This window comes from Meleagris gallopavo, chromosome 1 (assembly GCF_905368555.1).
Source record: "Meleagris gallopavo chromosome 1, MGAL_WU_HG_1.1, whole genome shotgun sequence".
NCBI classification, from domain to species: Eukaryota; Metazoa; Chordata; class Aves; order Galliformes; family Phasianidae; genus Meleagris; species Meleagris gallopavo.
The window spans coordinates 1,410,269-1,433,651 of NC_139404.1; the positions used below are offsets into that span (position 1 = coordinate 1,410,269).

Sequence of the window (23,383 nt, forward strand, 5' to 3'; positions counted from 1 at the left end):
CAATGGTTTTAGTCCCTTCACTTCAGAAGTTTCTGGGCGTCTGAACAGCACAAGGGGAGGGTTTTCCCAGAAGAGAAAGCAAAGTTGGACATGAGCATCAGACAGCACAACCCACAGTTCCAGTTAAAAGCTATAGCTCTGTCCAAGCAGCTTGCTTGTTAGCAGCATCAGTATGGAAAAAAAAAAAAAAAAAAGCAAAGAAACAAAAAGAAAGAAAAGAAACAAAATTAATCTGCCTAGGAGACTGCTGTGACTGTCTCAGAAGTGGATGATTGTATGTCTGAAAAATACACATGTGCTTATGAAGGCTTTCCTCGTAGCTGGGTGTTGCCTCATGCCTCACTGCAGAGCTTGGTTTGGGCCGCCCTTTCTTCCACAGGGACACCCGTTTGGATCTCTTTTTTCTGTGCAGACACATCTTTTAAGGGAACTTACAGGAAATGAGTAACTCTACGGTTTCTAACGCTCTGCGAAACCTCACCGATCCCATTCAGTGCATTCAGACATAACAGAGGATTGGAACGATGCCCAGCCCTCACTCTTCCCCATAACAACCGAGCAACTTTGGAAATGCTGAACAATTTCAGTGTATTATTCACTATTCAGAACAGTAGCTCCTTGCTTCCATTGTCTCCAGCCAGCAGAGCAGAACAGATAAAAAAGCCAAGATGTCGGCTGGTTCAGTGAAACAGCTGTTGTTTCTCACCAATGGGGTGATTTGCACGTCATCTGCCACCTGACACGAAGCTGGGAGGTCACTCTGCACCTACAGGGGTAGGGTTGTCCTCAGGCAACCCCACTTCTTCCCAGCTACTCTTTCATTTTCACTTGCAAGCCAGGTATCACGACCATGGAAAGGGAAAAGAAACAGGGGGCATTTTTTTCATCTGGGCTTCCAGGAGCTGCTGTCAAAGTAGATTCACCCATGGCCTTCAACAGTATGTTGGGGAGGAAGAAGCAGACAAGAGTAGGTTGTGAATGTTTCCTCACTGAAATATGGGAGGTGGTTTAATCCAGTTTGACAGGGATGTGAAGGTGGGGAAGCTTTAGGGAAATGTTCCTGTTGGCTTTCAATGCCAAAGTCCTTATGGCCACAACTGAACCATCTCTCATCTCCCCTGACTCCTTTAAAGCTCAGCTTTGTGAGGTTTGGCAGGATGCACTCTTTAACCTTAAGTGATTGCAGATATAATGAATCAGAGCAAATGGTCATTAGAGAACTCAGTAAGAAAGGCACTTTGGTCTCCGTGCAGATTAAAATCTCTCTCATTGGCGAGAATACGAGAAGAAAACAGGAACAGCATAGACAAACAGCAAATAAACTTCAGTGCAAACGGGTCTGTGCCACAACTAGAAGTTCTCCTGATAGAATCACAGAATATGATAAGTTGGAGGGACCCACAAGGATCACAGGATCCAACTGGGGTCAACCAAAAATCAGATCATAAAGGAATCATAGATATTGCACAGTTCAGGGCTTCCAGCACGTGAAGGGACGTTAACATTGTCTATTCCATCCTCTCTTTTTTCTTCTCATGTTGCCACCAATAAGAGGCACAATTTGCCTCTTACCAGTATTTTATGGAGTTTGAGCACTTATACCAATGGGAGCACAGCCAGCTGTGTGTTTGTAGCTGTGAATTTACAACCCTGAATCTACAGGAGGTGTCAGATGTGACAAAGCAACCAGAAGCAGCAAAGCCAACCCAACCCCACAGCCCAGCAGATGTAACTGCTGTGCACCTCAGGGTTTTGACTCTTGAAGTCAAAAAGGAGATGTGAAGATCACACTGGGAACAGAAAGACCTCAGTGTGCTGGAAAATTCTTATCAGATAACACCTAACTTAGCAATGATGGAGGGGAAATATCTGTTAAAGCAAAGATGAATCTCAGTATCTTCAGAAGCCCATGAAGTTTCAGCAGTGTACCTGTACTGAAGTTGAACAGGGATTGTTTTTTCTGCCATGGGGGATAAAGGCAGGCATGTAACAGCTTGTGTCTTTTGTTCTGTGATTATCATTCTAGCAGTGTGGGACTGAGCTTCTGCTTTCCAGTAAGATTCCCTTGCAGTATGGTACTTGCAATGCACAGACAACTCAATAAAATAATCTCATCTGACACAAACACAGCCAAAGAAGGGGTCAGCTGATATATATAAGCTTCCCTCCCCAAACGTTTTACAATACTTACCAAGTCCTTTTTCTTTAGATTTTCTAACAGCTGATCCATTTTATGTTGATCCTTATTGGATATTTCCACTTCATACAGACTGAAGTAAACGCCCTGAAAGCAAACTGCAGATAAAAGAGAGAGAACTTGATACAAGAGGCATTACTGCAGCATCAACTCAAAACAAAACAGTGCTCCCATAGCAGGAGGATGGATGTGAAATCGATGGCAGTACTGGTTTGAGGGGATTGTTTTTCTTCAAATGCTGTGATCAAGATTTCCTAAGCTGGTCTATACAGTTATGTTATAGTGAGTTTCCTCCTCTGCTCATGCTTCAGAGGAGATGTTTCCTGTCTTATCTGTGTAGCTAACAAAAACAGTTTAACTGATGCTGCTGTGTGCTTCAATATATACAGGAAGCCTTTTGGAGGTAAAGATCTCATTCTAAAGCGCTGCTGCAGTTTATCCTTATTCTGTCTGCACTCTCATCCCAAGGGGAGTTTAACAAAAGCAAGTTCTCAGTCTCACCCTACTCCTCTATGAATCTCATAGCAAAATTCTTCAGTTCAAATGGGTGTTTCCTCTAATTCATCAACCAATTGTAAGAATGTAGCTCCACAGCACCTTAATCAAGCATTGCTGTGGCCTCCCTTCCTTGTGGCCTCCCCTCCTTCTGCTTCCTCCCATGTCCTGGCACTGCCCCCTGTCTAGATCTGCACTGTAAGCTGAATGCTAGACCTCAAAGGAGCCTCATCAGTTTCATGATCAGGCTCACAGAGGTGATACACTCATTGGAGGAAGCACTGCAGCAGCCTACGTTTATTTTGGTGCAAGATTCCATGAAAATTCACATGGATATTCTGCAAATCATATCCAGAGCTCTCAGTGTGCAACCTGCAGTATCTGTGTCAGTAACTGTGTGTCTGCTGCAGTCACAGCCACTCACAGCCGATCAGGAGCTCAAAATCCCAGGGCTGAGATTTGCCAGGATCATCAAAACTTCAGCCCAAAAAGCAAACAGCACATGAATCATAAAGATGCAGGTACAGGCAACCTCTTTTTTGTGCCCTCCGCCAAGCAGAGCAAAGTGCTTGATTACAGACACCACACTGGCAGGTTTTTACACTCACCTTCATTCTCAACGTAGTTCCTTTTCCCAAATGCAGCTTCTGGAAGCTTTTTCTTCAAGTCAGACAAATCCATGACATGGTTAATGTCCAGGTTGTGAGGACTACAGAGAGAAAGGAGCAGAGAGTCAGAATACACACATAAAAGGCTCTCAGGATTAGTTACAACAAAAATCCCAGGTTGCCCCATTACTAAGAACCAGAGGAAGCAGCTCTGGAGAAGTTGGAGATGCAGCTCGCTTAGCATTTACCTGGTTGGAGGATCTTGCCTGAAAATCCTCCAAACACTGATGATTTTGTCACTGGCTGTTTCGAGTTGCTGACTGCTGATTAACCTCTGACTACTGAAGATTTTTAGTATTTCATTTTTTTGGAACGTTAGTTGCCTCAATACTTGGTTTATTTGCCAATCTGTAAACATAAGTGGCTGACTATATCTGCACTGTCAGAAAGTCCATTTCTCACAAGGCAAAAAAGTCCCACACAGGAATTGTTCTTTTAGAATAAACATCTCAAAACGGTCTACATAGCAAAACACTGACAAAATATAACTGTTTCCAGCTGTAGTACAGGGCCTGATCTTGTGTCCTCCTCCATCTGCTACTGTGACACAGTTGGCTGCCCAACAGCCCTTCCTGACACTGAGAACTCCCTCTATATATATGGTGGGTGGGTATGGCTGCAAGAAGCTGCTGCTCAACAAAGGGATAGAGCAGGAGACACAAAATTGGCTTTTGCTGGCACATGGATGCTGGAAGTCAACCTCTCTGCTAAGAACCCAAAGGTGATCCCAAAATCATCAGCAAAAGTGGCTGCAATGCTGCACACTCTGCAGAAAGAAGAGGAAATGACAACTTACAGCTGTGCTGGAATCGTGGAGCTGTACGGGGTCCTTAGGGCAATGTTGCACAAAAGCTGGCCCTGGATGGAGAGCTGCCCCCTCCATGGGCAGTACAGTCCTAAAGGCAGAAGGGAGAATGTCTTAAGGAAAGGAAGAAAGGAGAGCAAACAGAATGGTTCATTCATTAAAATAAAACAACAATGATCAGATGCTCTTACCTTTGTGGTTAGGTTCAGGTCTAGAGAAAAGGGAGAAAAAGAGGAGTAGTTAGCAACAAGGATGGGAAAACAGCCCACAAAAACAATGCAGTACTTCAGAATAACAGCAAGCTGCTTACAGGCTCTCTCTAGCCAAGATGGGCATTTCCTTTGGCTCCCTGTACTGGCAGGCAATGACTATGTATGGGCAGATCTGCCTGGGGCGCTCCGCAGTGCTGCCATCGGACACTTCGTACACATAGTACTGGGGTGAGAAGGGAAAGAGAAGAAAATAAATGTTAAGGAATGAGCAAGGCACCTCAGCCAGCACTGCTTTTCCCTGCTGCCTCAAACCTCGTACCTGGTTCTGCTCAAAGGCTTGGCAGGGGCTGCTCTTTGATGACATGATGCTCCTGCTCATGGCAACGTGACAATCATAGCCAGGAGATGGGCAGGTGTAGCTGGTTGTGTAATTCTCAGATACCACCTTGACCTTTCCCTGTGTGAAAAAAAGTAAACAAACCACTGACAAATAAAAATCCGTGTAAGTGTTTGCAGAAATATGTTTTAAAAGATCCCCAAATCCTCCTTTTTTCCACAAAGAAAACTGCTACTGGCAGCCAGATGCTCCCTACTGTGAGGGGTTTGAAAGCATTTGAATCTTCCCAAGTAGGAGGACTCCTCTGAGCTTGTCATGGCAGAGGAACAAGTGCTAAGGAGAGACAACAGGAATAACATGTTGTCATTGCAGGAGCTCAAGAGAAAAGGAGAGAGGGGCCGTACCCCAGTCCCATGGAAGAAGACAAAGGAGCTATGATCTGAACCACCCTAAGAGGTGTTCAAGGCCAGATTGGACGGGGGCCTGGGCAGCCTGGTCTAGTATTAAATGGGGAGGTTGGTGGCCCTGCCTGTGGCAGGGGGGTTGGAGATTCCTGATCCTTGAGGTCCCTTCCAACCCTGGCCATTCTGTGATTCTGTGATTCTGAGGCTTCTGCCTTGAACCCGAAAATACATAGCAGTCCAGGGAAAGAAGTGAAAAAACACTATTGGGAATTTGGAAGGTCCTCTGCATCCCTGCAAACCACTAGCCAAAAACAGTCTGATACCTTGCTTTCTTATCTGACACATCCCATGGTCAAAAATCTCCAACAACTCTAAACAGAGCTGATTTTACACCCTGCCTCATCACACTTATAAGCATCAATGCATCCTTAAAAACTGCCTGCATTGTACAGTGATTTCCAAAAACTATTCCACTTCAAAGGAGACGTGCATTTTACCTTAATTAGCTTACAAATGACAATAAAGCCTGATTTTCCATGATACCAAGGTCTCGGATGAAGGCAGTCTGCATACCTGGAAATATAAACTCCTGCAAAGACAAAGCAATGCAAGATTACAAGAATGGTCTGTTTTTCCTTCAACACACGACAGTGCATGAAAATGGACTAAGCAAGGATTTGTCTCTTCCAGGAGAGTGTGACAAAGATCTCCACAAAGAGACATGCTGTAATATTCATCTCAGTCAATCAGGACTAAGATACATGCACAGGTAAATAACCACTTCCAGTCTTGCTTGGTTTGGCACTTACTGCTATGGACAATTCCAAAATTAGGTGCCTTGGCCTGCAAAGATTTCCAGGACAAGCACTGGGAGACATTCTGCTCCTGGCAGAAGGATTTCTTTGAGTAATGTCTCCTGCACTGTGTGCCTTGAGACCTCAGCCTTTGGGCAAGGAACAGGCACAGGCTGTAAAGGGCTTTGGCACAACACAACCTGCTCTAGTTATTAACAGAACTGTTGGCAAAAAGCTCAGCAAGTGGACTTTGTAGAGCAGATGGAGGGTTGCCAAAAAGTCACATTGGTGGATATGAGTGTTTATTAGCAAAGGGGAAAAAGTCTGAATTGCAGAGGAGAGATAATATATTTTCTGGGGTATATCCCATCCTCATCTTGTTGAAGGAGTAAAAGGAAGACCCTGCTGCTTCTTTGATCCAAACAAGTGTAATTTACCTGGTAAGAAACAAGCAGTTTCCACTGAGTAAATAGAAAGGCAACACCAAGGGTTTATCTGAGCTTGTGCTTTTAAATGAGGCAGTGCTCCCAGAGCAGTGAGCTAAATGGAAATCTTACCTTTTGCTGGGTCACCAAGCATAGAAATGGAACTGCTGTTCACACGGAGGCCAGTCTGACACACCTCTTTTGCCTTCAAAAGAAGAAACAGCCTGTTTTGCTGTCTGTTTTCAAAGGTAAAGGACACAGCAACCAAATCTGTAGTGCAACAGCCAGCAGAATACTTGCAGTGGGCAAACATTTATGTGCTGAATTTCAATTAGAGATCAGTGCAGACCCAAAACACCTGCAGCACGAGCATGACTAAACTAGCTGAAATCAACAAGAAGAAAATGTGTTGTTTTGGGTGCTAAACAATGAGTTGTACTTCTCAAGGATTGCTGCTCCATGGAAACAGAAGGATTTTCTACATTTATAGGGCAGAGAAAATTCTTTAAAAAGCGTGGAAGAATTTCAACACCTCCAGAAACCAATGCAAGCATTTCAAAGTCCAGCCTTATCTGCACAGGAAATTTGTTGAAAGATAACTTCAACGGGCTGGCATGAATGCAAACAACACCTTTCACTCCATGCTCACACCTGCTGGAGCACAATTACTTCCTTGGGAGTGTCTCAACAGTACTGATTTCATTCATTTTCAAAGTGGATTCATCAAAGCATGCGAAGACCAAACATACACCAACCAAAGAGTGACAGTGCATTTGAACTCTTTATGGGTGAGAAATTAAACAAATCTTAAATTGTACTTGTATATGGCACTTGGGGACATGCTTCAGAGGGCAGGTTGGTGACGTGGTGATGCTTAGACTAGATGATCTTAATGGTCTTTCCCAACCTTAATGATTCTAGGATTCTCTATGAGACAATGCTCACTCCCAAACTTAGACTGAACGTGGTTTATTTTGATGCAGTTTGATCCAAATCAAACTAAACTGCATTCAGGCTACTCTCATTCTGACAGAATTATCACTACAGGGATTTACCATGGTGTCATTAAAGCATGTTACAAATAAATTCTCCCTGGACTCCCTGAGCATCCTTGTGTAGGCAAACTCTTCACACAAAAATCAAACACATCCTCTTGAAAAAACAGGCAGGAAAAATATTTCCCAGAAATGGTCAGGCTTTCTCTCTACGCAGATAGCAAAACAACCAAGGGAATTTGCTCAAAACCACCTGGTAAATCCTGTCTTCAGTCTTCCAGTCTCTTCTAATTGTATGTGAAGGGTTTTATTTGCCTGTACTTGAATGTAAATCCACTGGAACAAAGGCAGATTCCTTACAGTTCTCTACAGAGGGCAAAGGAGATCTCAGACAGTAGCCAACTGGAGAGACCCAAATTAGGATCCATCTCTAGAACGTCCCAAGAGCTACTTTCAGAATCTGCTTTGGACCACTTATGCAGCAGTGACTGCACTGATAAGTGGGGTACAAAGAGCTAGGACCTTCTGTCAACAGAGCTGCTGGGCTCTGCTGGGAAGAAGCACACGTGTCAGCACTTGGCATCAACCTCCTAAGCTGAATAAACATTTGAGGTTACCTCTTCTTCGTTGTCAAACAGGAGAAATGCAAAGGTCTCCTCAAGCTCCTCTTGGCTGTATCCAGCTGCTTCCTTTGCTTGGACAAAAGCTTTGAGCTGCAGAAGACACAAGGACACTTTGTTCTAGTCCATTTGCACCAGAACCAACAACTGAGCAGTATAGGAAACATGAGCACAGCATGTTCCACATACTTCCCTCCAGCTGTGGTCACTTCAGCTGGGTGATGCTTGTCCAGCTCATGCACCCATTCCCACCATAAGTGCCCCAAACCATACAGTTGGGAATATCCAGCATTATTCCACTGTGCTCCTTTCACCACATTTTGTCAGGCTACTGGAGAGCTTTTTCCCTGAGCAACAAGTGGGCTTGTCAAGCTTCACATTTAGTGGCCAGCTGTGGCCATCAGATGACAAACCATCTCAGCTATGGAACAGATACCAACACAAGAGGGGGTGCTTGGAGAAAACTTTCTCTACTGACCTAGGAAGCCAAAACTATTTGATTAGAGGGCAAATGTATCATGAAATTACAGCTCAGAGGGTTTGGCTCCAGCCAGATTATGTCACCTCTATTTCTTTTGTCTAACAAAGCAGCATGTGTTCCCAGTGCTAACAGCAGAGAACTGCAACCATGCTGCGTTTGCACTGTAATAAAAGAAGACATGGAAGGATAAGATTTTTGTAATGGTGTTCTAAGATAAGAAAACAATGGTTTCATCAGTGCTTTGGTTTATTTTGTCTTTAGAACTCACAAGAAAACCATCAAATGACTTAATTCCTGCCCTCCTTGTGTTTTATCCAGCTCTGTAGTGACTTTCCTAGATGGTCCTTCATGGAGCTAGGAGTTGGACTCAATGACCATTGAGTCCCTTCCAACTCAGGATATTCAAAGGCCTCCAAGCTCTATTTAATTCATGACAACAAACAGACCAGCCAGCTCCAGCTTTCAAAGGAGACAGCCTATTCCATGCCATGAAAACTACAGGAAGGCATTTAAAAGTGATTTCATAAATGCTGGAAAAAGGGAAACTTGGGGTTAAACCTAGTGCTTGCTTAGGCATAATGGCAGAAATACCACTGTGGGCATCTGCCTTGCTGTGAATCAGCAGAAGTATGCATGATATGCAAAGCCATTAAAACTCTCCTTCGAAGCATCAAACCAGCATTTCAACCTGTGCCTGAAGCCCTGCTCCAGGAGTCCTGCTGAATACTTGGCAATGCTGGATGAATTGACCTTTTGTTCCTAATCAGAATGGGAAGGAAGAAGAAGAAAGCAAAGGCTCTCTAGTTGGGAGCTGCAAATGGGGCTCTACAATGTATGAAACACTGCCCTTTTCTGAGCTTCCAGCAACACCCTGCTCTCCCAACAGCCTTACCTCATTCAGAAAAACATCATTTTCCACCAGGATTGCTTGGCTGTACCAAAAACCATCCTGAGATGTAGAGTCCAAGTAGGAATTCTGCAGCACCGAAACCGCTGTCTGCAAAAGGGAACTTGACTCTCTGAACTCTGGATATAAACCTGGTGAAAGAATCATAGGATTATTATCTTTGGAAAAGACCTCTAAGATCATCATAAGAAATAAAGCCAAAAGCAAGTGCCATGTTCCCAGATCAGCACAGGGCCTCAGCAGAGCTGGGTGGCAGAGTGACTCATTTAACAAGCCCACATCTCCACGGGGCTGATCTATCAGCTCTGCAGCACCCAAGGGGACTTTTTTAGCAGTTTCCCTCCAGGCACACAGCACTTTGTCTGAAAGCTAACTGCCCTCAGCCAGGAGGAATAGGAGCTCCCAGTTTGCCATCAAACCCTTCAAATCCTTCTTTTGCAACAGGAAAAAAAAAAAAAAAAAAGTAAAATTTTTCACAACTGCCAGAAGCAAAACCTGATGGTAAATTAACTTTATGATCTCTGAGCAAGTCAGAGTTTTCTCTTCTGCTAAGAAGTTACTGAGGTTTCCTGGACTGTGGTCAGATCAGCTTTTCAGGGCTGTCAGTTTAACCCTAAAAGCTTTCAGGTCTTAAAGAACATGGTTCTCTCACTTCAAAGCCTCAATTGGTAGTTCTCCCAAAGCCCACATTCTCTCCAAACATCTCCTAAGGAAAGAAGAACTCCAATAGTACACTTCCCAAGAGCATCCCACCAACAGGAGATCCACATCCCAATCAACAAATCAAATGCAGACGTGTAGACAAATGAAAGCACTGCAGTTTTTACACTCTTGCAGCTGTTCAAATCCAAATGTTAAATAAAACAGCCATGCAGAAATACAGGAAATCCTGGGCTTGGTCTCTATTGCACATTTAGAAAGCTTTATTACTGGTGATGATTCATGATCTACGGGATTTCAAACCTCAAGCTGATTTTGCAACGCAGACGTATCAAAAAGGTTTATTTCTTACAAGCCCATGAACTTTAAACATAAAAAGCAATCACCTATGAGGAAAGAAATGTGGAAACTCCAAACCTGATGTAAAGAGCAAGTTTTGCATGCTGGTTCCCCTTTAAGAAGAACTCCACAGCCATTTTTGAAGATAAGTTCTCATTTTAGCTTCTGCAGCGGAAAGGCCCCTGTTGCTTTGGCAATAAGATGGCATCAGCTGTTGCCCTGAAATCTCCTTGGGGTTTGATTCCTATTTTTTAAAGGGTACATTTTGATCTGCTTCTTCATTTCCTCCTAACTCAGGGGGAAAAAAAAAAAAGGCAGAAACAGTGCCTATGTGATAAATCTTGCTATTTCTCTCAGCCTTTGCTCACTTTTTCCTCACTTGCCTTTTGCTTTGCTCTGTCACCTTCTTGCATCTTCAAGGCAGCAGTCAGGGCAGTCAGGCTCCTCCACGTGATGCAGATCAGGGAGTTATGTCCCAGCTCTGCTCAAAAACTTGAACAGAACACAATGTCCCCTTCTGCTTCCTGCCCTGAGCACCACAATAACGCTCGTATCCAGAGCCACACAATATTCTGCTCCTCCTACTTTGCAGCTCTACATCACTGACAAGTTTGGGAGGTTCTAACTCAAACAATTGCTCCTTCTGTTCCTTTCCAGTTCAGCTGCAGAGTAAAAACGAAAGTCCCCAAAAAAGTTGCCTCAGTCATACATAAACAGGCAAGAAGGAACAGGCAGTGTGGCACTGAGTCCCACAGCTCACCTTGACCTCCGTGTCCCCTTTCAGATATAAAGAGGCTCCTTCAGTTCTGTGCTTACAGAAAGACCAGCAAAACCCTGGCTGCATCAAGTGCAGCCCTTGTGCTGAGGTTGGCAGGCACCGAGCAGGCTCTGAGGAGGGGAAAGTGAAAGTGCCTACACCAAAAGCAAAAGTGAAAGTGCTCGCTTTCCCTCGGAGCAGCTTGGATGTGCCACCATCATCCCTTGGTATCTTAAGGGGAAAGGGGGATGATTTCTCACACAATCAGTGGGATGGATGGAGAATGGCTGGACAGACAAAGGATAGATGATGAAGATATTGGATAGATGTACAGATGGAGAAGCCCAGCATGGCTTGACACCAACAGAGTCTAAATGAACCTACACTGGATGTTATCCATGTCCAAAAAAGTCCTCAGGATAAAGTTTCACAGTCCTGGTGATTTCCAGCCCTGAGAGAGCAGTCACCTTTGCAGTTCATAACGCTCCCAGGAGTTGCAAGCTGCTGTTCCTCTTCCAGATTCTTTGCTGGATGTCAGTCAGCAGGGCCAGCTGAGGCCAAGCAGCTCAGCCTCTGCAATAGCAGGATCCTCTTTCTGCTCATCCAAATGACCTCTGGATGGCCTCACCGTGTGGAGACTTCCAAAGCCAGCCCAGGAGGAAAACCCACGCTTTTTGAACTACTTACCAGTACAGGCTTGTTCTAGACAACAAGGTTTGCTTTTCTTTTCTCTTTTCTTTAACCTTAATGTTTTAGTAGTGCTTGCTGCATGTATTTGAATGCTGTCAGATCTCCAAAATCCATGTGGTCAATGCAGGCTGAACACGGTCACACTGCTCACCTATGGGTGTGCATCCTGCTCCGCACAGCCCCTTCCCACAGCCCTTCTCCACCTCATCTCTTCCATTTTTGGGTTGTAGTGCCATCATTAGTGTGAGCTGTAACAGCAGGCCTTGCTGCCAGCATTGGTTCTGGCAACACATGCCATTTCACATCACTGGAAAGTCCATGTACTGCAAGATGAGACTCCTTAAGACCACCCTCCTCCTGCTGACATCCACTTGCTCTCTTCTTTTTCCATCTCCCACTCTCATTTTGCTGCTCACCTCCAGCACGTGGTAACTATTATGACAATTCCATGAACTGTCCCTTAAATTCTGCTCTAATTATAAAACACACATTATTACCTGCTTGATCAGCTCTTCACCTGCAAGCTTCTTTTAGCTACAGCCCATGCAGCCCAACTTTCATAATGAGCCTTGGTTCATCAGTGTTGCAGCACTACTGCACAGAAGCCTCTTTACTCATTCAGTGTAAGCCCAAAACAGAGCCAAATTAAGGCAGACTATTTGCAAACTGATCAACCAAAGCAGACCCCAGAGACTGCAATGTGGTCCCTGCTATGGAGGTGTCCTGTGTCCACGAGGACCAGGTCCAGGCATTGTGGGATGGTTAACGTGGCACTGAAGCAGGAAATGGTTTATTTGAGCCTCTCAGGGTTTTCTTGTGTTTTAATGTGTGCTTTTCAAAGCTTTTCAATCTCAAAGCGCAATCTACTACACCAGATAAGCACCTAGTTCCCACTGCTCCTGCTGCATCAGCCACATTTGCAGCTTTGCTGCTTCTTTTTCTTTCACTTTCTTGCTTTCTTCCTTCCTATTCCTCACACCCAAAGACAGTTACAACCTCACATTTCTAGGGTGGAAAGGTGGGGTTCCAATAACGTTCAGCATTTTCCAAAGGTCGCACCAGAAGATGCTACAAATGGGTTCTACAATCCCCTCAGATTTGTGGGAAAAAATGAATCTATTAAACACTAAGATACCAGTTCTTCCTCAGGAAGTCCTCAAGCCACAAACCTTCACAGGCAGCACAAGAATTTGGGAGAAAGAAGAGAAAGAAACCACCTCTCTGCATTGTATGCTGTATTCTCAGAAGAAGAGTGGCTGGCTTGCAAAGAAGAGCCTTCCAACTGTAGAGCTGTGCTATCTTTTGCAGTTTCCTGGTTTGATGTACCTAAAACACTCACAGTGGTTGCTGATAAGCTGGAAAAAAAAAAAAAACAACAAAAAACAGGTGCTGGGCTGTATTTAAAATTCCCTCTAGAAACACAGGGAAATGCAGTTATCCAGGTAGACAGTATTTACTTTTATCACCTTTGAGGAGTAAGATGATGCAGGACACCCTCTCAGAAGAGACACCACTCTGCCCAGAGGATCAACAACCTTACTGGAACTTGAATTTTTTTTTTTTTTACCCTGGAGGGTGACAAGGCCTTTGGATGGGTCACAGAGACATGGCAGTGCCCACTCCTGGATGGAGTTTCATGGCATTCCTTTTGCTCTCACTACAGAAGCTCTTCTTTGAGTGTTGACTTTCTTTCATTTTCTTGCCCTCCTTGACACAGAGACAGAGCTCTACTGCACATTCTCTGTGAACCCGTTGGCTATGGAAATTACCAAGACACACTTACAGTTTCCAGCAGAAACAGAAATGAAGCCCAACAATAATATCTACCCACACACATGCCAATTTTAGACAACCACGAGAACTATCAAATCGTAATCTCATCATCAGAAAGAAAAAAAGCCAAACAATGCCAAAAGAGCATTTACCAAAAAATAATAACTATTTCACTTTTCTGTCTCAAAGTGATTTTAACCAATATCCATGCTTCAGTCTGGTAGAGCTGTACAAGTCCCCATTCATCACAGAAGAGTTGGACTAAATGGCTTTCAAGGGTCCCTTCCAATTCAAATGATTCTATGATTTGTCCCAGTGCTCCTTCCCTTCACCTGCAGTTAAGCTATGAAGAAAATCACCAAATAACAGCAGAAGAGAAAATAAAAGAACCTAATTTTAATATAGACAAGTTCAACACTCTGGATTACCACACAACTCCTCAAAGATCTGTGCCAATGAAGCTTGAAATCTGGCATGATGGTGCTCCATCCCTTGGACCATTTTTGTTGCCCTCCTTTGGGTGTCCTCCACCGGATCCACATCTCTTTTCTACTGAGGGCTCCACACGAGGACACGGTACTCCAGGTGAGGCCTCACCCTGCTGACCACACTTCTTTTGATGCATCCCAGGATATGGTTAGCAGTGTGTAACACCAGTTTCAGAGCAAAGTAACACAATCCAGGGAATTCTGTCTATCCAGGTTTTCCTCCTATTGAGGAGTGCATACAGATGACAAGCCCAAGCTTCTGTGGGACAGTTTTGGGATGATCAGGAGGCAGAACTGTGCAAAACCGGTGCAGAAACACCTCTCTAATGTCAATTTTTCCATCTGTAATGCTGATTGATTCCCATCCTAACAGGGATCCAAAATGGGAACAAAGGGCTTCCAGCCTTCATCCTGCACATAAACTCTCTCAAGGAGAGACCACAAAGCAACAAAAACAAAAATAAAGACCACACCCTTCCCAATTTTATCTTTACCAGAACGCATAGAAAGTGGGGAGCCTGGAATGGCCAATGCATTCCCAAGGAAAAATTAAAACAGTTTTGCTACAGTTTGGAAGACCTTGACATAGGGCTGAGGGGGTCCGAAGGCATCAGGGTAGGGCTGAGGGGTCTGAAGGAACTGGGATGGCTGTCTGCAGGGGTGAGAGATCTGAAAGCATTGGGGTGACTGTCTATACGACTGAGGGGGGTCCGAAGGGCATGGGGTAGCCGTCTGAAAGGGTGAGGGGGTCTGAAGGGCTTGCTTGAGGTAACTGTCTGTAGGGGTGAGGGGGACTGAAGGGCTTGAGATACCTGTCTGTAGAGGTGAGGGGGACTGAAGGCCTTGGGATGGCTGTCTGGAGCAGTGAAGGGGTCTGAAGGGCTTACGGTAGGGATTAGGGGGTCTGAAGGGCATGAGGTGGCTGTCTGTAAAGCTGAGGGAGTCTGAAAGCCTTGGGGTTGGGCTGAGGGGGTCTGAGGGGCTTAGGGTGGCTGTCTGTAGGGGTGAGGGGGTCTGAAGGGCTTGGGGTAGGGTTGAGGGGGTCTGAAGGGCTTGAGATGGCTGTCTATAGGGGTGAGGGGGTCTGAAGGGCTTGGGGTAGGGTCGAGGGGGTCTGAAGGGCTTGGGGTAGGGTCGAGGGGGTCTGAAGGGCTTGAGATGGCTGTCTATAGGGGTGAGGGGGTCTGAAGGCCTTGAGACGGCTGTCTGTAGAGTAGAGGGGGTCTGAAGGCCTTGAGACAGCTGTCTGTAGAGTAGAGGGGGTCTGAAGGCCTTGAGATGGCTGTCTGTAGAGTAGAGGGGGTCTGAAGGCCTTGAGATGACTCTCTGAAGAGGTGAAGGGGTCTGAAGGCCTTGGGCTGGCTATCTACAGGGCTAAGGGGGTCAGGAGGCCTTGGGGTAAGGCTGAGGGGGTCAGAAAGGCTTGGGGCGGCTGTCTGTAGAGGTGAGGGGGTCTAAAAGCCTTGCAGTGGCTGCCTGTAGGGGTGATGGGCCTGAAGGCCTTGGGATGGTTATCAGTAGGGGCGAGAGGGTCTGAAGGCCTTGGAGTAGGGTTGATAGGGTCTAAAGATCTTGAGGTGGTTTTCTGTAGAGGGGAGGGGGTCTGAAGGGCTTGGCTTAAGGCTGAGGGAATCTGAAGGGCATGGAGTGGTTGTCTGTAGATTCAAGGGAGTCTGAAGGCCTTGGAGCAGCTGCCTGTAGAGCTGAGGGGGCCTGAAGGCCTTGGGGTGGCTGCCTGTAGGGCCGAGGGCTGCTCCCATCCCTCATCGTAAGGGAAAAGGGAAACCTCTGAGGCGCAACCCGCTTCATAAGGGAGCACAGGGAGGTAAATCCACGCCCCAACTCCCCCCCCCCCAAAATCCCCAGCAGGAAAAGACAGATCCGGCTTCCCCCGGTCCCCCCGCCGCGTTGCTCACCCGCTCCCGGCCTTCGGGCCGCCTCGTCCCGCCGCTCTCCCATGCTCGGAGCTCTCCGTTCCGTTCCGTTCCGTCCCCTCACTCCATAACGCCCGCCCGGCCCTTCCCGCGCGGCTCCGCGGTCCCCGGGGCCGGGCGGGCTGAAAGGGGGGATCAGGAGAAACGTGGATGCATTGCGGGACCGCAGCACAACGCCAGCCCCCAGGAAGGGGAAGGCAACCCCGGGGAGGGAAGGAGAGGGCGGGCCGAGGGCGGGCGGCGGAGGGGTGAAAAAAACAGAAAGTGAAAACTGAACCGGAAAGACAGCGCGGCCGCGCCCGCGGCTTTCCTCTTCCCGCGGGTCAGCGCGGCGCGGCGGCGTTCGTCTGCCGTCCCTCAGCCCCTTCTTCCCTCACAGATCGCAGCCCCCATTGCCATCCTTCGGCTCTTCCCTCAAAGGCCTCAGCTCACATTGCCGTCCTTCGGCCCTTCCCTCACAAATCTCAGCCCTATTCTGCACAGCCCCTTCCCGTAGTCTCTCTTCCCTTAGTCGCTATCGCCTTCCCTCAGCGCCTTCCTTCACAGATCTCAGTCGCCATTGCCTTCCCTCAGCCCCTTCCCTCACAGATCTCAGCCCTCAATCCGTTCCCTCAGCCCCTTCCCTCACAGGTCTCAATGGCCGTTGCTTTCTCTCAGCTCCTTCCTTCACAGATCCCAGCCCTCAATGCCATCCCTCAGCCCCTTTCCTCACAGATCTCAGTTCTCATTGCTGTCCCTAAGCCCTTTTTCTCAGCCCCCACTGCCTTCCCTCAGCCCCTTCCCTCACAGCTCTCAGCCCTATTCTCCACAGCGCCTTCCCTCAGCCCCTTCCCTCACACATCTCAGTTCTCATTGCTGTCCCTAAGCCCTTTTTCTCAGCCCCCACTGCCTTCCCTCAGCCCCTTCCCTCACAGCTCTCAGCCCTATTCTCCACAGCGCCTTCCCTCAGCCCCTTCCCTCACACATCTCAGCCCTCAATCCCTTCCCTCAGCCCCTTCCCTCACACATCTCAGCCCTATTCTCCACAGCCCCTTCCCTCACAAAGCTCAGTCCCCATTGCCTTCCCTCAGTCTCTTCCCTCAGCCCCCATTGCCATCTCTCAGACCCTTCCTTCACAGAGCTGTCGCCATTGCCTTCCCTCATCCCTTTCCCTCACAGATCTCAGCTCTCATTGCTGTCCCTCAGCCCCTTCCCTCACAGAGCTCAGCCCTATTCTCCGCAGCCCCTTCCTTCAGTCCCCATTACCTTCACTCAGTCTCTCTTCCTTCTGCCCCAATTGTCTTCCCTCAGCGACTTCCCTCACAGATCTCAGCCCTCAATCCCTTCTCTCAGCCCTTTCCCTTATGAAGCTCAGCCCCTACTGCAATCCATCAGCGCTTCCCTCACAGACCTCAGCTCTATTCTCCACAGCCCCTTCCCTCACAGATTTTTCTCTCATAGATTCTTCCTTCACAGGCTCCAGCCCCTTCCTTCAGCTTCTTCCCTCAGTCCCCTGATTTCTTCCCTCAGCTCTTGGCCCTTTCCCTCAGCTCTGTCCCTGATCCCCTCAGAGCAATTTTTTGGCTCTCCCCTCATCCCCATCCTTCAGCCCCCATTGCTTTCACTCACAGCTAAATCTACCCTCTAAATCTACCCTCTTCCAGTTTAAAACCATTTCCCTTTGTCATATCACTACCTGCCCTTATAAAAAGTCCCTCCCCAGCTTTCCTGGGGAAAAGCTATCAATCTTCACTCCATGGTGTTCTTAGGGAAGTGTCCTTGTACAGTGAGGGACATAAAGAGTGACTTGGTTGCCCTCTTTAAATAGGATTTTTTTCCAATATATTTTCAAGCATCTGGTCCCACGGGTTGTTAACCCCCCAGGAACTTTGTTCCTCTTGACAACATTGAAATGCAGAGCCTGGGGATGGTTCTGTCCCAAGGATAGGAGGAGCAAATGAGCATTTAAGGAGAAAAAGTAGATAAATAATTCAGATAAATGAGGAACAGGGTGATCTGGGCTCATCCAAACACTTTATGCAAAGCATATGTTGCTGAGGTGTCCATGCTTTGATTTAGCTGTGGTCAGGTGTATTTCTCTATGCTGGGTAGCTGTGATTCTATGAGTAGGCATGGTGATGATGTCCTGGCAGTTGGACTTGAATATTTGGAGGTCTTTTCCAACCTTAATGATTCCATGAGGCACTCTGGTAGTGATGGGTTGATGGTTGGACTTGATTGTGGAGATCTTTTCCAACCTTAATGTTTCTAAGGTTCTATGAAAAAAATAAAAAGACTAATGGGACGACAACGTTACAGCTCATTTGTAAGCCACTTCTTACTCAAGGCCTTGCCATAGGTCAGTGTCACACTGTTGAAGATCTCACCATCATCATCAACACCACCATCTCAACATCTCACAACCACAGCAGCAGTGTGCAAAGGGCTGTTAAGCAGTGAAGAACCCAAGAAATGGGGAAGAATAAGGAATTTTTTCCATTATCATGCAGTCAGCGATGGCAATCTCATGCTCCGACCATGTAGTTATGATCACTGATTTGCCAGTCCTCCTAGATCCTACTGAAATGTCAAAGACTGGAATTCTTGTTAGCGTTGCTGGTCCTGCTAGCTAAGCAGTAATTAAAAAAAAAAGGTTTTCCAAGTTCCCATGACATAATATTTCATAGAATCAGGGACTCTGAATGGCTTGAGTTGGAAGGGACTCTTAAAAGCCATCTGGTCCAACTCTCCTGCAGTGAACAGGGACACCTACAGCTCCATCAAGGTTCCCAGAGCCTGACCCTGAATGCCTCTGAGGATGGGGCATCCACCACCCCTCTGGGCAACCTGTTCCACTGCTTCACCACCCTTATTGTAAAACACTTTTTTCTTATATCCATCTTTGGGTGAGATGGAACCTTTGCAGCAGTCATAAGGAAACAGAGATCTGTAATACTGGGAATTATTTCTGATGAGGAAAAGTAAGGTTTCTGGTGAGAGCTCCTTTCTCAGTGATCTATTCCCATTTCATGTTATGAAATCATAAAGTATTGGAGGGAATTTTTGTCATTTTTTGATGGGGGAGAGTAAGAACTGGAACCTGTGGAGCTCAGGCACCATTTCTAGCTGGAGTTTCTCTGTCAGTGGTTCTTCGTGCCTTCTTGGGCAGGTCGACACCTGCAGTCTTTGTAGGAGAAAAGCCCGTGGTCTAACTTTGGTGTGGGCCCAGTTCCTGGCAACTCACTATTTCAGCTTCTTTGAAAGAATGACTCATATTGTTCTGGTATATTTAAAAGTCTAAAATAAAGAAATAGTCATCGGAGCACCCACTTCCACTTTTATTCAGGCAAAAAAAAAAATGAATGATACACATGGGCGCCATCAGTCATTTCCTCCTCAGAAGAGACAGAAAATAATTGCAATCAAATGAGTCAACTGGGAGATGGAAGCAGGGGTTCCTGGAAACGGTAGTGGCCCCCTGTGTAAAGATAACAAGCCAGAGATAAAGCAAATAATTTGCTTTGTGATCATTATTGACTGTGTGGGGGCAATGTTAGGATTCCCAGCTGTGGCATGAAGTGTACGAACCCAGCCTGCAAACATGGGATGATCCCTGCTTCCTGCTGCATGTAAACTGGAGGACAGCAGAGGGCATTGAAATGTATGGAAACACTGGGTTGTTCTTTTTAAAATTAATGTATTTTTTATATATGGCATCAAAGTTAGGCTTGGCTTTTCCTTGGTTTCTGAAGCTATAGGCTGGTTTCAGCCCAATGGGGCAATGGTATCACGGTTTCATAGACTCCTTTTATCCATTTTCTAGAAAACTGATGGCCTGCTGAAGCACCTTCTTCCTCCCCTGCTTGTGGGAACATCCAAAGTGTGAACTGCCCCTTTGTCTGCTGTGGAAGGAACACAGATGGGAGGAGGCTGTTGATGGCTCAAGGTAATTCTGAGTAAGTGTTGGTGTTTGGGTGGGCCTCAGGGCCAAATCCATTGGGTTTCTGTAATCTATGGCTGGCTGGTAGCACTGATGCCTAGGTGTGATAACCCTTTCGTTGGCTATGAGGACAAATTAAAGTCATGTCTTCATTTTTACTGATTTCTTATGGGTAAAACACAAACAGATGGCAATCTCATGGGTGCCTTTTGGGAGCATGCTGATCTCCCTGGTGGTCCTCTTCTACTTGGGAACTGTTGGCTCAAGACCTTAAATGAAAGAGAAAAGTGGGGGTAGAGAACTTTAGTTGCCTATTTTGTTAACCCCATTGTGTTTGGCCATTTCTGTTGGTATGCCCAGAAAAAAAACCCGCAGTTCTCTTTTTAAAGGTAGCACAGAAGATTTGTGTGAAGACTTCTGAGCATTTTGAGCAGGATGCTAACACAGCCAGGCTGCTGAAGGCTCAGCCCTCCTGGTTTAATCCAGGGGGGTGGAAAGAGCTTTATTTCCATTTTTTTTATCCATTTCTGCTCTGCTTTCTGTAAGTGAGCATTGAACCAAACAGCAAAGAAAAAGTTGAAACACAAAGTTGTGCTTGCAAGCGTTAATTTCTCAGCAAATCCCAAATAATTCACCACCTCCTGACGTGCCCATTCATGACATATTGCTTCTTGTGTTTGTTGGAAAATGCCTCATACTTTATTGCAGTCAAACTCCAGTATTTGCTCACAGTGTACAATAAAACACAGTTAAGAGTTTCAGTTTCTGGTTTGATTTATTCTTATATTTGTTTTTTTGGCTATTTTGGCATCTTGCGGCTTCCTAGGAAACCAAATTTTGTTCAAGTTGTGAAGACAAACACTCGAGTAATTCTAACAGCGCTGAGGGAACAGAGCCAAAACTGTTAAAACTAACAAACTACCCCCTACAAAAGCCTCTAATAAAACTTCAATTGTTTTGTTGTGTTTTTATGATGGCAAAAACACACACCACAAAGCCTACAAAGTCCAGCCAGGAAATGAGTCAAAAATAATGAGTGTAATTAGCACTTTTCAATGATGAACAAGCAATTTTTTTTTTTTTTTAATCAAGTCCTTTCACCATTGATTTTTCAATCATTATTGAGGAAGCTTTCTAAAATAATAAAAATAAAAATAATAACTGTGCTGCTTACTCACAACGTAAACTGCAGAATAAATAAGAAGCAATAGATTACATTCTAAGAAATGTTTTAAATGTCTTCTTTTTAAATTTATTTCTGGTTTCAGACTTGATGCAGGTGTGGTTGAAAAGAGGAAACAGGTGTTCCTCAGCTCACAGCTCCCAAACCCCTGATGGACACCCACAAAACTGCAAAATAAATGGGCAAAAAAAGCACAAGCAGCAACTGCAGGAGTGTGGCTGATGGGCAAGGGAAGGAATCCTGCGGGATCTGCCCTCAGAGGGAGGAGTACTCCTTGCAGATCTGCTCCTGCAGATTGTTTGGGGTGAGGGTTTTTTCCTTGGTCTTTGTGTTTAATCCATTTCCTATATCTCTTTGTTAATTTGCCTCCAGCACTTTGGAAAGAATATCAGAGGAAGGCTGTGAGAGTGCAAGGGGGGAAGGAGGACACACATGACAACTGACACACTCCCTCCCTCCTTCCAGTCCTGGATGTAAATGAGAAAAGGTTAATGATGCTATCACATGGCAGAGGTCCAAGCTGCAGACAAAGCCAGCAAAATGAAGGTGCCAATATTCTGAGCCTGCAGCGCAGGAAGCATGGAATCAAGTTGCATTTCTCAAACCAGCATCCAAATTTAACTCCTTGCCCGTGCAGAAGCAGATCTGGTTTCTCTTTTGGGCCAGGGCAAAAGAAACATACAGGCACCAAATCCTCATACTCAGCTATCTAAATAATTGGGAATTAGGACAATAAATGCTTTGTATTTCTGGCCATGAGTACACAAGGGGGAACTTAACTCTCAGGGGAAGAAAAAATGGAGATGAATAGCAGACAAAACAGCACAGCCTGGGTTCTTTTTCCTACATCTCTAATGCAAAAAGCTGTAATTAAGGGACAAAGCAGGAGGGGAAGGTATGAGATGTATATTGCATGACACTGTGGCTTTAGTGCTGGCTGCAAGAGGGGTGAAGCAAAGAATTTAGGGCAGTGCTGCTTATATGTATAACCCCAGTGTGACAAGCTCCTACCTCCTGCAGTGTGGTTGCTGTGGCTTATCCTGTGAAACTGATCAGCAATTTGCTCCTGAACTGAAGGAAGGGATGTGCTTGGAGCTGTGTGCCTGCAGCAGGTGAGCTGATATTGCATTTGCCTCCTGTGGCACTCAGACACCAGCAATTTATGGTTTCATCAGTTGGATACGTGCCTTTTTTTCTGCAGGTTCTGCTGCTGCCTCTGTGTGAGCACAGTTATTTGAGAAGCTTTACATAAAGATTTCCAAGATGGAGGGGGGGTTGCACTCTACTGAGTACATCAAGTGGGACAGAAGGGATTCAGGGTTTATTTTCAGCTTTTCACTGATTTCTTATTGAAACCTGTGGCAAATCACCTTTCTGTGCTTTTGTTTCTGGTGTTTTTATCTATGTGTACATTTTGCAGAGCAGCCATTGGCTCCAACACTGTGCATACGCAGGACCAGAAAAAACACAGTGAGCTCATACCTTTATACAAGCCATTAAATCTGCCAACGGAGAGGCCAGAAGCCCAGCTCTACACTCCATGTGTGACGTGCTGTTTCCAGGAGGTAATACAATCAATGACTTAATTAATGAGGAACTTGCTTTGGTCCTGGTGATGAAGAGCAGCTCACTCCATGCCAGAACCTCTACATTTGTGGTACACACCACGTCCCAGCTGCCCCACTTCTACCCACTCTCAGTGCTCTTCCTACCCCCTCCAATAACCCCAAGACTTCTTTTTGCTGCAAGAACTCCCCCAAACATACACATACAAACATATACCTTGTATATACCAGTACACACAGAACCCCCTACCTGCACACAACAGTATCCCCAGTAACCTCTCCCCACTTACACCACTTCCCCCAACAGGCCCCCTTACACCAGTGCCCCCCCCTCTCCCCATACACCAATCCCCCCAGAAACCACTCTGTTCACACCCCAGTCCCCTCTCTCCTTACACAACACTACTTTCCATACACCAGTACCCCTATTCCCCTGCACCAGTGCCCCCAGTATCCCCCCTCCCCATCTACCAGTCCACTTAGAAACCACTCTCCCCTCACATCAGTTCCCCCAGCACCTCCCTCTCCCCACCAGTTCCCCCAGTTGTCCTTCTCCACACGCATCAGTACCCCTTACCTCTCATCTCCCTACATCAGTACCATTTATACACCAGTGACTCTTCCCACACACCAGTACCCCTCTCTCCCCACATCAATCCCTTCAGTGCCCCCCTTCCCCACATATCAGTGACCCCAGTTCCCCCTTTTCCCCACACACCAGTCTCTCTAGTACTC

At 46.1% G+C, this 23,383-nt stretch overlaps 1 protein-coding gene across 3 annotated transcripts in view; it reads right to left on the reverse strand.

Moving 5' to 3' along the window:
• The window catches only part of TASOR2 (transcription activation suppressor family member 2), a 33,142-nt gene extending 16,888 nt beyond the window's left edge, over window positions 1-16,254 (reverse strand). The window contains exons 1-11 of one of the 3 annotated variants that reach the window (XM_031552621.2): window positions 15,964-16,254; window positions 9,326-9,471; window positions 7,950-8,045; window positions 6,470-6,542; window positions 5,616-5,707; window positions 4,697-4,834; window positions 4,476-4,600; window positions 4,357-4,376; window positions 4,157-4,256; window positions 3,301-3,401; window positions 2,192-2,295 (exon numbers count right to left, since the gene is read on the reverse strand). In XM_031552621.2, the coding sequence (XP_031408481.2) occupies window positions 2,192-2,295; window positions 3,301-3,401; window positions 4,157-4,256; window positions 4,357-4,376; window positions 4,476-4,600; window positions 4,697-4,834; window positions 5,616-5,707; window positions 6,470-6,542; window positions 7,950-8,045; window positions 9,326-9,471; window positions 15,964-16,006 (1,038 nt within the window). In that variant the 5' untranslated portion in view covers window positions 16,007-16,254. Of the gene's footprint in view, window positions 1-2,191; window positions 2,296-3,300; window positions 3,402-4,156; window positions 4,257-4,356; window positions 4,377-4,475; window positions 4,601-4,696; window positions 4,835-5,615; window positions 5,708-6,469; window positions 6,543-7,949; window positions 8,046-9,325; window positions 9,472-10,417; window positions 10,458-15,963 lie in introns of those variants that run through there. The other 2 variants (XM_019613851.3, XM_085210677.1) reach the window with 2 other exon arrangements.
• Between the last annotated feature and the right edge of the window lie 7,129 nt (window positions 16,255-23,383).